Source organism: Oncorhynchus mykiss, chromosome 16 (genome assembly GCF_057628025.1).
Source record: "Oncorhynchus mykiss isolate SJ-2025 chromosome 16, ASM5762802v1, whole genome shotgun sequence".
Lineage (NCBI taxonomy): Eukaryota > Metazoa > Chordata > Actinopteri > Salmoniformes > Salmonidae > Oncorhynchus > Oncorhynchus mykiss.
In genome coordinates this window covers 51,106,430-51,121,903 of record NC_143037.1, presented here as the reverse complement: position 1 = coordinate 51,121,903, position 15,474 = coordinate 51,106,430, and the positions used below count along the sequence as shown (strand labels likewise).

General features: G+C 41.9%; 3 protein-coding genes across 10 annotated transcripts in view; all 3 read right to left on the bottom strand.

Annotated features, from left to right (window-relative positions):
* Positions 1-2,765, bottom strand: part of LOC110492174 (synaptotagmin-1) — an 83,834-nt gene extending 81,069 nt beyond the window's left edge. For 2 of the 8 annotated variants that reach the window (XM_090203193.1, XM_090203191.1), the window contains exons 1-2: positions 2,455-2,624; positions 2,299-2,354 (exon numbers count right to left, since the gene is read on the bottom strand). The gene's annotated coding sequence lies outside the window, so the exon portion shown is untranslated. Of the gene's footprint in view, positions 1-2,298 lie in introns of all 8 variants that reach the window. The other 6 variants (XM_036947127.2, XM_090203192.1, XM_090203189.1 and 3 more) reach the window with 5 other exon arrangements.
* Positions 2,766-3,932: 1,167 nt separating this feature from the next.
* Positions 3,933-6,246, bottom strand: oard1 (O-acyl-ADP-ribose deacylase 1). The gene is made up of 6 exons (XM_021566240.3): positions 6,119-6,246; positions 5,894-5,956; positions 5,157-5,322; positions 4,932-4,990; positions 4,740-4,852; positions 3,933-4,624 (listed from the first exon to the last, which is right to left on the bottom strand). Exons 2-6 carry the CDS (start codon positions 5,939-5,941, stop codon positions 4,489-4,491), a joined length of 522 nt encoding a protein of 173 aa, XP_021421915.1. The 5' UTR covers positions 5,942-5,956; positions 6,119-6,246; the 3' UTR covers positions 3,933-4,488.
* Positions 6,247-7,295: 1,049 nt separating this feature from the next.
* guca1b (guanylate cyclase activator 1B) lies at positions 7,296-9,471 on the bottom strand. Its single transcript, XM_036945856.2, has 4 exons — positions 8,911-9,471; positions 8,594-8,743; positions 8,358-8,472; positions 7,296-8,052 (listed from the first exon to the last, which is right to left on the bottom strand). Exons 1-4 carry the CDS (start codon positions 9,112-9,114, stop codon positions 7,901-7,903), a joined length of 621 nt encoding a protein of 206 aa, XP_036801751.1. The 5' UTR covers positions 9,115-9,471; the 3' UTR covers positions 7,296-7,900.
* Between the last annotated feature and the right edge of the window lie 6,003 nt (positions 9,472-15,474).

Here is a 15,474-nt window from a genome sequence, read left to right as displayed (position 1 = left end):
GACCACACTGATTCCAGTCCTTCCACTAGCTGTTCTATCCTGATTACAATACTCAAATGATTTTAGCCAACAGCGAGATATCCACCGTTTCAAATCCCGCTATGCTAATTCAAGATAAGTACTTTTTGGGCTCCTTCAGACTTCAGTGGTTCTCAACTTCTCACAATTTCAGTCTTATAGAGGACAGCAGCTAATACTTGGACACAGTGAGGGGTGTCACTGCAGCGTTGCTATTAGCAGCTGGGTTTTCTCAGCAGTGCTATCTCAGTGTCTTCCTCGGCGTGACGTCTCTACCCTGCTGGGAGTCTCTCAACCTCATCCCCAGGATAATGTGAAGAGGAACAGTCTTCCATAATTCCATAAATGTCAATGGTCATTAAAGTGTTGTTGGCATAATCATTTACCTCATCTGAAAAATATACATTAGTTCATAAATTACTCATTTTCCAGAATGCAAAATCTAAGCCTATTATGAATAGTTTGGTCATTTTTGAAAAATGTATGTTAAACTCACTGAGTCTAGGCTACGCAGTGGTAGGCCTACTCCAGAATCAGCATGGTTTCCATTTGAATATGATTGTTCTGACTGTGTTTTAATGTGTGATTCCTTGTGGCCACTTGCAAGCACAGGAACGGATGTGATAGTTGCTGAAGTCGCTCACAGAATTGGGGAAGTACTACACATGGTCTATCACTATGGTACTAGATGGCAGTGCTACGGTGTGTGTGGTGTAGTGTAAAACAAAAGTTTGGTTTGAAATATTGAGGATGGGACACACTAAAATAGCTTCGCAGTCTCTCAGAGACAAAAGGCAGAGAGACATGAACAATAAAGTGTGCTTCTCCCTTTCTGGTCCACAACTGCCACGGTATAGTGGATATGCTCACAAAGCTGCTATCGTGTCTCTGGGAGATTGGGTCAGACTACGACAGAGCAAGGCTCTAGGGGTCAGCAGCTCTGGTCAGGAGAGGATGGGTCCCCAACCCTCCCTAGCTTTCCTCCTGTTCTGCCTACTGAGTGGGAGTATCCTTTGCAATGACAGAAAGAGGACATGGTCTGTAAATCCTTTACAAACACAGATTCTTCACACTACTCTCCCAAACGAATACTGAACCTGGTTTCCAGATTGAGTAAATAGCCTACAACTGTGGAGAGCAGAACTGCCCCTAAAAATAAACAGAAAATCATTAAAAGATCATCTTTTACAGTACTATCTTATTCACGTCGCAAATCTTTTAGATAGGCTACAGATGAAAGAAACAGCGCCTACTGCTGGCCGCTGTAGATTAGTCAAACAGAAAAATGTCAAGGTCATAATCACATCAAATGACATCACGATGAGCAAAATAGAAAAGTGTAAATACACCTCATATAAGTCGCAAGAAAATATATTTTTATATTGAAAATACCCCATCTGTCTGTTAGATTGCGTTATCTGTCCAGTAGCCCTTCATAAAATCTTTAAAATGCCCTTAGCCTTCACTTTCCTCTGCGGTTCCTACTGTGTGACCACTGAGGGGTGAGAGAAAAACTCTCCTCTTTCCATGGAAGGAGATTCCTCCAGCCCTGCATACCCTCTCTGTGAGATAGTTCACTGGGGCTGCAGGCACAGACTGAGCCCTAGTGAACTATCAAGTTCTCTACACACCATTTCTAATTAAGACAGATCAATCTCTACACACCATTCCTAATGCATGTGTTATCTAAGCAACCCAAATGCATGCATCATATTACATTATATCCTTATTCACATACAGCTGCACACAAAATGAGAGTCCACACATACGAGTGCGCACATCGTCCCCTTTTGGGATTATCATTATGCAGTACATTTGTTTCACCGTGAAATGATGCACCTGTCCACCTGACCTCTCATTTGAACCATCAACGTCAAACTTCAAAAATGTTTGTTTTTTTTAAACTTTTTTTTAATGCCTCGTCCCAGGAAACTTCAAGTTTGCTCTGAATTCACAAAAACTGCATGGTTATGTTAAGTCCCCCTGCCCCATGTCAGCAAGATGCTGGGGTCTGGGGAAGCTCCACTATCTATGGACTGAAATGGGATACTGCTGCACTTGACAACCGTGTGCACGGAGAGTAACTTGGCTTGGAGCATCAGAGTCCCGCTCAAGCCTTCTCTCTCCTTCCCTGTCAAGTCTCAATTATGTAAACATTTAAAAATAAAAAAATCTCTAAATGAATGATCAATTAATTAGCTCCAATATGGCATTATAATTATATCAGGAAAAAAAAGAACTTCAAAAGCATCCCACCAGCAGATGTGAAAAGCAGTTTACCTTGTGTGCTGGGTCTCTTCCTCCTCAGGGCAAATGTCTCTAGCAGCTTCAGGGCACTGAGATAGATAGAAAAAAAGAGAATGAATATTCCTTCAAGAATGACTTTCTCTTATTTCCAGTGTTAGAATAATGGACTAGTGCATAGTTCTAGAATACCGTGGACTCTTGCCTTTCATCCACACACACCCTAATGGATTACTACAGTAAATTAATACAAATCAGCTCCGGGGAGGGATAAAAACTACACACACACAGCAGTTTTTTCTTCACTCATTCTGCTGTTTTTTTTTAATGCTGTATCAGCCTGTATCGCCACCTCATTGGCTGAGCTGCTCTTCAATAACATAAGCGATGTGCTTTAATTGGGAGGGGGCAGTTTCACGGTGCATCAGGACCCCTCCCCCAAGCTCTTCTTTTCTCTAAAGTGGACAAGAGTGCCGAGCTCTACAGATTCATACACAGAGCGTAAAAAAGAAGGGAAGGGAAGATGGACATGAGAGAAACAGAGTGAGTGTTAGGAGGGAGAACTAAGGAAAGTAGCAAATCAGTGAGCTGCTATAGGACAAACACAGGCAAGCCGAGCTAGGATTCAGTGTATTTCCATGGTTAGGATTTTTGAGACACAAGCAAAGACGACCACTGCATTTCTGCAGTGTGTGATGGACCTATGCAGTACAGTGATGTTCAGGCCAGATAAAAGGGAGACTTCCCAGGGCTCGATGCAGAGTACAGTCTAATCACTGTGTTAGGGGGATGGGAGGAGGAGGGGGTCAAATGCAGTGATGCCCGAAAGACATCCAGCCAGGAATAGAGGAATCAAGGTAGCCGCAGTGTACCCAGTGACAAATGCATTTCCCTCATGAATTATTGAAGGTGCCCCAGAAGGCATGGGGAGTAGGTGGGGGCAAAGCCAGGCAGCAGACTACTGCTCTGTCTTTTCACTAGAAGACCTGTCAGACTGTACACGGTCTAGCTAAATATTGTACGCTCGCGTTATAAACATATTTTGGTTTATAGTCATTGTAAATGGCAAAATATGCTATTCCTTTCAAGTAATGTAACTACAGGCAATCCAGCGAAAGGATGGCTGGTTGTGTGTGCATTCGACTCAAGTTTCATGTTGTAGAGGAGGGCTTGATGTACTAGAGGGCTTAAACATAAAATGGTTCTGTGAGTTTGACTTTGTGGTGTCAGATTCCCTATACCCTTCCCCCACCCTCCCTTACATCTGGCGCCGGCATCGTCTTTCAGCTGCTTTTACAGTACAGTACACTCAAGATCAACATTACATCATACAATACCGTGGCCATATCTGCTGCAGCTGCAACCCGCTATGTCTTTTGTGATGGTCATAGCATTAGAATCACATTATAAGGTAGCGTTCAGAGTCCGCAGCTTCAAGCTTGTGACTCATGAGCAAAGCCTGATGCACAGCCCTGGTCAGTAGATGAAGAGATGGGTATTAGGAATGACTACATGTATTTGTTCAGATCATCTGTCCTCCTGTATGGTATGACGGGTGATATTGATACATTTAGTCATAAGGTGAACGTGATCGATAGATGACGTAACACCATTTACACTGGACAGTCAATCTAAACATATATACAAATGATAAGAACCACAGGTTCAGCTAAATGTATGCAACACATTGATTTTATTACTGTAAAATAACAATATAGTTTTCAGAAGTCATGCTCATGTAAGATACTTGTACATTACAGGGTATTTACATCATATGAAAAATCTGTATAGATCACACCACAGAAGCCATGTGGAGAAAACTATAATTGGTGCCCCCATCTGGTGGAGAATAGCTCTACTAAAGGATCATAATTAACATGAAAATAGGCACTTGCAATATCAGAGAACCATCACACACAGGGGTAAAATAAAGATTAGGCGGTAAAGGATATGATTCTTAAAGTAAAGTGCTACATTTTGTGATTTAATTTATTAACTTTTGAAAGTAAACATTTCAGCAAACTTTGCACAGGTGCATATCCGTATGCTGAGTAAACTTGGCAATTAAAAATGCACGCTGTGTCAATCAACACAATATGGTCCGAGTTTTATTTCACACAAAAACCGTTGAAAAACACAGGCTTGGAGCCTATGACAAAAGATGATAGAGAATATAACCATAACAAATATCCCTGAAACATGATTTACTTTGGTTTACAGAAAACATCAATGGAAACTTGGTTTCCCTGTGGGTTTTACAGGGAGAGTATACACAGTGATACTTATATCTGTGGGCTGGAATACCTGCTTAAGCATCTCCTCCACTTTATCCCAACTCAGTCGATCAAGGCCACAGCCGATGCTGTAGAATAGAAGGATAGGAAAAATGGAAGTTGAGTCAGCATACCAACAATATGCAAATTAATTCAATGTCAACATAATGGTGATTTTTTTGTGTAGAATGTATTTATACAAACCGAGGCATTGATATTCCAGTTACTCCATTTTGTAAGCAATGAGACTTCATGTCCTCGAGGCTCTGCCGTAGGTTGTCATAGGTAGGTTTGTGGCTGTATTTTTCTTTTGTAATCTGTAAGAGAGAGACACCACAAAAGATGACAAAATAAAAAGGCTTTATATGTTTCAGTTGGTTGGTATAAGCATCTTACCAGGTAGTACACAAAACGCTTGTTTCTTTTCAGTACAGCACATTGCCCTGGCACCTTCTCTGAAGAAAAAAACAGTAGACAGTGATCTTGATCAATGACATTGGCTTATGATATATACTATGCCTTCTATCTGTAGTGCGAACTTTGAAGTGAAAATGGCACATCACAAAAGACTTCCATAGCATGTAGAGTGCATAATAACAAACATGAATACACAGGACTCACTCTGTTTCTTCAGCTCATCTACTCCACTAAATTGTTTCTTGAATTTGACAGCGATGCCAGCCCCCATGCGACAGTCCTCGCTGATACAATGGGCCAGGACCTCATCTTCACGACAGGAGAACAGGTCCCCCTTCACATGACGCAGCCTCCAACCGCCTTCTGCATTCTGGCCAAGAGAGGGTAGCATTACACCACAGGACCAGACATCAAGTACATAGATAGCTATACCAAAGAGTTTTCTAACCTCGGTCCTTTACATTTGCTCCAGGTAAGTAGTAATATGGGCATTGTTTAAATGCCATTCAATATGGCGGCACCAGCTAAATATGGGGGTTTCTAGCCAGATTCCGACCATACGCTTGCTTACAGCTGCACTGACAGGCTTCCTGTTTAGACGACAACGCGGAGCCAGCACAATAGGAAAACATACCTCACTCCAGGGATGACAAATGTGTTGACTCCGAATTGTCCCAACTGCTATACAAATAAGATTGAACGACTTCTAAAACACTAGAAGTCGTTCAATCTTCTTGGTGTAACAGTTAGGATAATAGGCCAATTCAGAGTACAATGCATTTCTCATTCCTGGATTGAGGTACATTTTCCGAGCCATTTCTCGCGCTGGCTCTGTGGTTTCAATCTAAACAAGAAGCCGGTCAGACCCAGTTCCGCTGTAAGAAAGCGTAGGCTCGAAATCTATTCTGGCTAATTTGTTTTTTTTTATGATGGCCACTTACCTTATATTTGTCAATAGAGCTCACTGGCTCTTCAGATACAGTTGACATTATACGACAGGTAAACTGTAATCAACCAGGTAGAGGGAGGGATAGGCAATTGTTGTTTAAATTAAAGTACATTTGACAATTTGAACCTGCAGTATTAGCTAGCACTACAACAAGCACATTTGGCTGACTGTTGCATAAGGCTAGCTTTGATGTATTTTTCTTAATTTAGCAACTTACTGAGCTAGCGTCAAAGTCGTTCAGTTTCTCTTTCAATTGAACCAAGATGTGGACATTATCAGCTAGCAATCGACTTCCTCTTTGTGTCACAGATGGGAATTCGTCCCAGCATATCCAAGGCGAAACTGCTTAAACCAATCCAATCATTTCATATCAAAGGTAGGAGGAGCTAGAGGTCCATTATGCTCGTGCTCCAGTACCTCCATCATCAATATTTATTTTATTTTAACTAGGCAAGTCAGTTAAGAACAAATTCTTATTTTTTGAAAGAGGCATTAAATGAATAGTGCATTTAGTCAGGGGCCAGGGCTATATAATAGGCTTACATACCATACAATAGGTCAACATGGGTGTTTATTTAATCAGTAATGCCAGAGGATTGTGGTATATGGCCAATATACCATGGCTAAGGGCTGTTCTTATGTGCAATGCAGAGTGCCTGGATACAGCCCTTAGCTGTGGTATATTTTCCAAACACTGCAAACATGTTTTGTCATAACAATGGTTTATGGTATGATATACCACAGCTGTCAGCCAATCATCATTCAAAGCTCGAATCACCCAGTTTATAATTAGCCCTTGATCATCACTCCGTTACATTACATTACATTAGGCCTACACATAAGTCGTTGGATGAAGGCGTCTTCAGTATGGGGAAGTTTTGTTAATAGCCGCAAGACTCGGTCTGAACATTAACACGCATCACTTGTGGTATGGTTTTGGAAGCATAAGGACCATATCTTTCATATTAGCGAGAAAAAATCATTTAAAAGTTAAATTGATACACACCTTTAATTATAGGGTTAGGGTTCCCATACAGCCATATTTCCATGTTACAGTGCTTGTTTATGGAAACCGATAGAAGACAGTGTGGACTACCTGTGCCAATTAGCTGTCTGCATCTCCGAACACCTATGTGGGGAGCCCACAAACGTGTTGTTACTGAAATATTGTTGGCTGTAACTGTGTTAAAATACTTTACAGTAAGTGCATGTGTATTTTGCATTTGTTTAATTATTATAATGTGATATGAAAGTAGAGGGTTTCTAGAACCGTACCGCAATTGAGAATCGATTAACTTTTAGATGGTGCATTTGTCTGTTTTGGCTTCCAGAGCCAATTCGCCCTTTAAACAGAACATGTAAGGTCCTTGGACTAAGGAGTAACGTTACACTTCTTTTAGTTCAATATTGAGCTAGGTGTTTATTATGCAACTTCATACACATTTACTGTTCAATGAATATGGATTTCAAGTTCAACACACACAAAAAGAGAGGTGGTGCCCTAAAGTTCTAAAAATGCAAAAATGGTGCCAGAAATGTAATAAGACTGCTACCGGTGTACTATATTGTCAGCTCTATTAAAACCTCATCAAGTATAAGCCCCCAAATCGGATGGATGCTTTTTTGTTTACCAGCAAAACATAATTGCAAAATAAACTCTACGATCTGCCTCTGCATGATGTCTTTCAATCATAATGAGATGGAGAAAACTGGTCCCTTTCACTGTAGCCTGCACGTACAAAATGCAATCATGAATAGTGGAACACACACAACCATCAGGGCAAACAGAAACACATTGATATGTACACATTAGGGATTTAAAAAGAGAATGGTGTGTTTGCTATTTATGGGGAGAGAAGGAGAGTTATTAGAGCAGTGATTTCCTCCTCTGGACAAGAGTCCACAGTCTACGTGGGCATGGTGGTAGTGTCTGCCGGCACAGGACAGCTGAAGCTGCTGGTAGATGGATTCAACTTTTGATTGAAAGTAGTCCAGAAACTTATTGCAGAGGTCCAGCTTCAGAGCTCACTCCAGAGCTCTTACGTCTCCGTTCATTGATCCAGTCCCCAGGGTTGACGTCCATTTGCAGCATCTTCATCACCCACTTGTCTCTCCTGGCCCCGTCAATGAACTCATCCAGAGACAGCTCCCCTGACGGAGGAGAGATAGTTAGCATTACCCATTAACTAGTGAAACCAAAACACACACACCGAAGGAAAAACATTACTCACCCATGGTCCAATTTTCTAAATACTCTGGAATGTGTTACACCCATTAATGACTAAGTCACTTTGGATAGAAGATCCTGCTAAATGGCATTTACTGTATATGTCTGTGTGTTACACACAGTCATAACGGTATGGAAATCACAGTGAGAACCTGCTAAATCATTAAATTATTAAAAGCACAGATCAAACTGTCAGAGAACAGTAAGGGGGTAAAGAAAACATCCTCACCATCTCCGTTTTCATCCACCAGTTCGAATATTCTGTCAACCACTTGATCTGGGGACAGGAGGTTACACTCTGAATCCAGTTCTCCATGACAGGCTTTCTTTAGTCGGTAGATGGACTGAGAGAAGATAACATTTTGGAATTATATCCCATATGTATACTGTACATGTCTATAGAAATACTCTATTTTATTTAATCATACACTAATCTTTCGACGACTGGAAAATGTTGGTTGTTACCTCTACAATCTCCAGCAGCTCTGTCTTGTCAATGCAGCCACTTCCATCTTTGTCGTACATTTTAAAAGTCCACTTCAGTTTATGTTCCAACTTGCCCCTCAAGACCAGGTTAAGGGCTGCAACATACTCTAGAAAATCAATTGTGTTGTCCTGCAAAGGGGGGGGGGGGGATCATAACAGATTGAAATGATACTCATCAATAAATACTGAAATGAAGAGAAAAGGTGTTCAACAGTTATCACTTGAAAGACAACATGTGGACACTGTGGCCCTCAAAGGCCCCCCCATCAGATTACTGTAATCTGTATGCTACTCACTCCGTTCTTGTCGAAGGCGCGGAACATATTCTCAATATAATCCGCTGCCTCCTTGTTATTAGTAACGCCGAAGAAGCTCTTGAACTCGTGCATATAAAGTGTTCCACTTGGGCACTCCACCACAAACTTCTTATACCACTCCTGCAGCTCTGCAACATCAATTTCCTGGTCTGAGTCACTCTCCTCACTCAGTCGCTGACCCATCACGGAAATAGTAGTCAAATACTTTGAAGAGCCTCTTTAGTTGAAGGTGTCGTCTCATTTTTTATTGGACTCCTTAGTTGAAGTGGTTGTCACTCATGATTTAAAGTTGTCTGTCAGTCAGTGGTGTAGCTCTACTCTTTGGACGCTCCACAACAACAACAAAAATTCTTCCAACTATGTCTCCATTACCATCACAACTGCACCGTTTGAATCCATCCACTGTGTCTGTACTATTACTAAAGAAAAAGGCTATGTTTCCATACATAAACAAAAATAGTGCAACAGAAACAGTGAGTTAGTATTACCCCTGGTCTGCCAATGCTGCACTGAGGGTAGAGACTGGGCAAGGACTGTTGTGGATCACATGACACAAGGGATTAGGAATACATACCCACTGTCTGGATCAATTAGTTCATAGTGAGATCATGAGAAGATTTGCCTTTGTCCATCTCCTAAATATTGCTCAAGGGTCAGTATGGGTCAGTTTCCCAGACCCAGATTAAGTATAGTCCTGGACTAAGAGGCACTTTCAATGGAAACTATCAATTGAGATTTTTCTCCCTCCATGGCAAGGTTAAATCTGGGTCCAGGAAACTGGCCCATAATTCAGAGGGATTGGGTTAAATGCAGTCGACACATTTCAGTTGAATGCTTTCAGTTGTGCAACTGATTACATATCCTCTTTCCCTTCCCTATTCTAGCCAGGGTAGCCAAAATAATGGACAACTGGGAAATTTTACACATGCCTCTAAGCATGATGAGATGTTAATTACTTAATTAACTCAGGAACCACATGTGTGGAAGCACCTGCTTTCATTATACTTTGTATCTATAATTTACTCAAGTGTTTCTTTGTTTTGGCAGTTACCTGTACATTGAGTTATATACAGGCAAGACCCAGTAAATTCCCTGGTGAAATATGAAGTCCATGAGCATCATTAAGCAGATCACTTTTGTCAAGTAGGTCAAGGTTTCCCAAAGTCGGTCCTGCCCCCCCCCCCCCCCTGGATGCACGTTTAGTTTTTTTGCCCTAGCACTACACACAGGGTTGGGTAGGTTACTTTCTAAATGTAATCTGTTACTTTTGGATAAACCAAACTCAGTAACGCAATCTGATAACATGCAGTTACTTTGATTACTTTCCCCTTACGAAGCATTAAAATAAGACAAGCATGTATGTTACCAATTGAACCAGATCTATTGCAGGATAAATCAATGTTAAAGTTTACATAGCTGGCCATATATGGATGTTACATTTTACTTTATGGTTTGGTTATGTAGGCTTCTTCTAACTCTTCGCTTCCTACGACATATAATACAATTAAATTATATCTTTACATTAGAAAACAAAGTCTATCAGAATCTCAGTCATGTTATACCCCTTGATCTTCAAGAATAGCACTTGAAAATATGGAAGTATAGACCAGCAAAATTGTTTTACCTGAGCATAACCCCAAAAGGACTTATTAGCCAGCCCTACACTGTTGTTTATGATTTTGTTGTCATGCAGGACTGATTGGGCTCATTGATTAGAGTTGAAAAATAAACGCTCCGCTCATGGAATGGCATGCTTTGAGCACTACTGAAAAGTACTATTTACACGTGAAAAATGAATGCCACATGCTGCATTTGCTATAGGCCGATTATTCAACTTTTTGTTGGTGAAATTGTAATATATTGATAATGTGCAGCTGTTTAAAGGGCAAATCCACAGATGAAACAATAGTAAAACGGTTGCCCTGCCTGAGGGATGGGCCTGGAGAAATGTAACCACTCTCAGATTAATAGACAGAGCTATGGATGCAAAGACTGACCATCCATGATATCAACATTATTGTTTTAACCATGTTATGAGGCTATACAGTGGTTGTTTACATTTACAATGTTTACAAACATTGGAGGAAAACCTGCTTATATTTTGGGTTCTCATGGAGTGTGACAGTTGAACTAAGCTCATGAGGCATTTATAAATTATATTCTTCAAGAATCAATGGATATATGTATATATCCAAAAATGGATGTAGCAACTACAGATTGCCCCTTTAAGTCTATCAAAAGTGTGCGACTTTGAACATGTGTCCATTAAGCCTATGGATTCAAAAAATGTATCAGCATGAATTAAATTGAGCAATAAAAGCCCCTCTTTTATTCCATAGGCTGGGATCTGCACTGTGCAGCTGTTACAAGAGCACATTGTTCACTTGGCTGTCCACTGGTTTCAATACCAATGATTGATAGGCAGCTCAAACTAGTTTCATTCAAACATTATTGGGTTCAAATACACATTTAGATTTGTGAACAACCATCCACAACAACCACAATCCGTAAGGCGTAAATAGCTAAATGAGAGAACAGCAGTGTGAATCACATCAATGTGCTATGTAGATAACAATAAGTAATATCTGTATCTCCGTAGACTACACCACTGCAGTCAAGTGTTTATTCAAATTGGATCATTTTGGGATGCCGACAGCAGCCATACCATTGAAAGACATAGCTTGGACGGTTAGCCTACAAAAGCCTATTCCTGCTTTTTTTCTTGGGATCCATCAAACCCATTTGGTGTGTCATCATAGTGGTCTCTGACTTCTGGTCAGACTCTCTCAGTTCGAACAAATTCAAATTTGCGCCTTTTTGTCAATGCTTATTTGAATGAATTTAGAAAACAGAGAAGTGTCCCAAAACAAAATGTGCAATCCTCCTTTCTGAATTTAAAAGTAATCCTCGAAGTAATCATGTAGTTTTGAAAAAGTATCTGTAATCTGATTACAATGTTTTTCCTTGTAACGTATTACAGTTACCGTTTTTGTGTAATCCGTTACTCTCCAACCCTGACTACACAGCTGACTAAAATAATAAAAACTTGATGAGTTTGTTATTTGAATCAGCTGTGTAGTGCTAGAGCACATTAAGGGGACAAAAATGTATCGATTTGCGCCTACATGTGGACTGTATGAATGTTGCCAAATTAGTGACTTTGTCACTATATTTAGTGAGTATTCAGACCTCTCTAGCGACACATTTTCAAAAAATCTAGCAACTTTTTCTGGTGTTATTGGAGACTTTTGGAGACTCTGACGTGAAATTCTTAACGAGCAGCGGGTGTTGCCGTGGGCCCCACCCTGTCCCAAAGCGCTCACAGGCGGCCCAGTCCTTGCGCAGCAGTTCCTCCCAGCTGCAGTCAGAGCAGGAGATGTTCACCCTTCTGCGACCAGACTGCAAATTAATCACGCATGCGGGAAGCCGCCGCTGGCTGATCCCGCCCTGGCTTACATTCAGGGCGGGATGTAAATGTAAAATGTTCTTTGTCTAAAATAAATCACTGCACAAAAATAAATCACTTCATGTGACTCACACAGCCTCAGTCACTTACTTACACCTTGTCCACTGTGTGTGTGCCTCTCTGTGACATAAGCTAAACATCTAGCTAGCTAGCTCAGTTTAGACTGAGTTAATGGTTAAAAAAATGACTCTGCAAAAAAGGCTGAGGCCACCATGGCATTAGCTATCGCTGAACACTGTTCCAAGCCGGCATGTGATCACATTGGAGAAGCATGTTGAGCTGCTTTCTCACTCCACTGCTACTACCCACTTCAAAATGCACAGAAATGATTAATGGTGTTCTAGCACCATACTTTCTGAAAAAGTTGGGTCGCAGATGTGGGTGACCAGCGTTTCAGCCTCCTCCTCGATGAGTCCACAGATGTGGGTGACCAGCGTTTCAGCCTCCTCCTCGATGAGTCCACAGATGTGGGTGACCAGCGTTTCAGCCTCCTCCTCGATGATTCCACAGATGTGGGTGACCAGCGTTTCAGCCTCCACCTCGATGAGTCCACAGATGTGTTTCTAAGTACCTGGGGGTTGTGATAAGGTACTTTAGTGACACCAGGCAGACAATTGTATCAACATTTCTGGGGCTTGTTGAGTTGGAGGGAGGAGATGCCAAATCTATAGCCCGTGCTGTTGTGGCTTTCCTTGAGAAGTGTTGTATTAAAACAGAGAAACTCCTGGGGATAGGGACTGACAATGCCTCTGTTATGACGGGGATTAACAATGGGGTCCATAAAGTGCTAGAGGAGGAGTATGGCCTCAAATATCTGGTTCTTATTCGCTGTGTGTGCCACTCTGCAGCTTGCTGTAAGTCATGCTTCCAATGACACCATCCCCCGTGGTGTGGAGTACTCAGTACGAGAGACTTATAACTGGTTTTCAGTGTCTCCAAAGCGCAGGGAGGCCTACAAGGCCATATGTGAGACTGTGGGGAGAAACCTTTACAGATAACCAAGGTGTGTGCCACATGTTGGCTCCACATTGAAAACGCAGTTTCACGCATTTTGGACCATTTTGCAGTCTCCAAGTCCAGTGAAAACTGCTACATGGCTGAGGTTTTATACTCCTGGTACAGTGATCCTCAAAACATATTGTATCTGACTTTTTTGAGGTAGAATTGGGTGAGGTAGAGTTGGCCATCAAGGCTTTTGAGGGAGAGCAAGCTACTTGACAGCTTGGTTGAGTCCACCGAGAGGTCCGTGGGGTGCCTGAGGATGAAAATAATGTCCGATAGCCTTCACCATCTCCCTCACTAATGAGTTGAGGGTGAGACTGCCGGACAACATCGAAGCATTGTTATTTTTTTCTTTTTACATTTATTTTTATTATACCCCTTTTTCTCCCCAATTTCATGGGGCCAGCGCATATCCAACCCGGAAGCCAGCCGCACCAATGTGTCGGAGGAAACATCGTGCACCTGGCAACCTTGGTTAGCGCGCACTGCGCCCGGCCCGCCACAGGAGTCACTGGTGCGCGATGAGACAAGGATATCCCTACCGGCCAAACCCTCTCTAACCCGGACGACGCTAGGCCAAATGTGCGTTGCCCCACGGACCTCTCGGTCGCGGCCGGCTGTGACAGAGCCTGGGCGCGAACCCAGAGTCTCTGGTAGCACAGCTGGCGCTGCAGTACAGCGCCCTTGACCACTGCGCCACCCGGGAGGCCCCACTTGTCAGTTTTCAATGTGAAGGAAACTAAAGCACAATAAGTACTCTGGATAAATATAAAAAATAGCCAAGCCCCTGCAGAGATTGTCCAGCAATGGCGTGCCATCCATCTTAGTAAATGGAATGAGACAAAAAGCACACTGGGCTTCTGGAGTGAGATTTGGGTTCAGGGATGCAGCTGATATCAACCCGTTTCAAGAACTTGCCATGGCTGCTGTGTCTGTGTTGTCCTTGCCACACTCGAAGGCTGAAGTCGAGAGAGTATTCAGCCAGATGAGTGTGGTAAAAAGCTAACTTAGAAATCAGATGTCCTTGCAGACCCTTAACTCCAACCTTTACATTCAATATGGACTGAAGCTGTCTGGTGAGGCTTGCTATTAGCACCAGCTGCCTGATGTTTTGCAGCTTTTTGGTACATCAGCTGCTTACTCATTTAACTGCCTCAGTTGCTGAACCTGCCATAAAGAGCCTTGACCAAAATGACGATGACCCACTCTTTCTGTGAGCCAGCACAGCCTGTGTGTGTGTGTGGAGGGGGGTCTGGGGAAAAAATCTATTAACTTGAATTAGGGCCAGACTAGTTACCATAATTTTCTCACATTGCCATTGACAGTTTTTTCTATTGTCTCTTTTTGGTCCATTTAGATTGTTAATGTAGATTGTATACAAAGAAATTTAAAAATGTTATGGTTAAAAAAAATTTTTTAAAAAGAGTTTATTTTGTTTGCCTCTTGGGCAAATTTAGTGGGTGTCTTTTAGGGCCCAGTTGTTGCTAGTCAACTTTCAGTGGACAACACCATGAGTGTCTTTCATAACGGCTTACTAGAACAGCACCTGTTTCATTTGGGTTGTTATTGAATCTTTGTTAGTTCCGTCCTACATGAATGTGACCAACAAAGTGACTCAAACAGCAACCAACTTTGCTTCCATTCATGTATAGGCTAGAGAGGACAAATTAATGTGACGTTTGAGACGCTCTCACTAATTGATTGTTCTCATTTAATTTCAGTTTGTGTGTGAGGTTGGAGACATGTTTATTTCGACAAAGAAACTTTTATAAACAATGACAACACTGCCGTGTTGATCTGAGCCTTGCTTTTATAAAACCACAGTGCCAGACTTTCGGCTGTCACATATGCACCTCTGACTTCACTCACTTTTTTCTAGTCGGTTGCTTCAGCTTTACCACTCAAACGAGCCCTAGGTCTACCCAAAGGTTAGTTACAATGTCCCCTACATGCGATCCTCCTTTTTGTTTGCAAATCCGATTAGTCAGAGGGCAGGCATTTGGTAATCCCTCTAATTAGGCGATGCTATTTATAGGACCTTCCTTGATAACCTGTGTACACATCAGCTCTGCTCG

Excerpts from the sequence above, each read along its gene's own strand:
- oard1 (XM_021566240.3), bottom strand. The coding sequence starts at position 5,941 with ATGTCAACTGTATCTGAAGAGCCAGTGAGCTCTATTGACAAATATAAG. Across the intron at positions 4,991-5,156 it reads AGATGAGCTGAAGAAACAGA|AGAAGGTGCCAGGGCAATGT; the intron begins GTGAGTCCTGTG and ends TTTTTTCTTCAG. Across the intron at positions 4,625-4,739 it reads ACTGGAATATCAATGCCTCG|CATCGGCTGTGGCCTTGATC; the intron begins GTTTGTATAAAT and ends TCTATTCTACAG.
- guca1b (XM_036945856.2), bottom strand. The coding sequence starts at position 9,114 with ATGGGTCAGCGACTGAGTGAGGAGAGTGACTCAGACCAGGAAATTGAT. Across the intron at positions 8,744-8,910 it reads GCGCCTTCGACAAGAACGGA|GACAACACAATTGATTTTCT; the intron begins GTGAGTAGCATA and ends CCCCCTTTGCAG. Across the intron at positions 8,053-8,357 it reads GGTGGATGAAAACGGAGATG|GGGAGCTGTCTCTGGATGAG; the intron begins GTGAGGATGTTT and ends CTCCTCCGTCAG.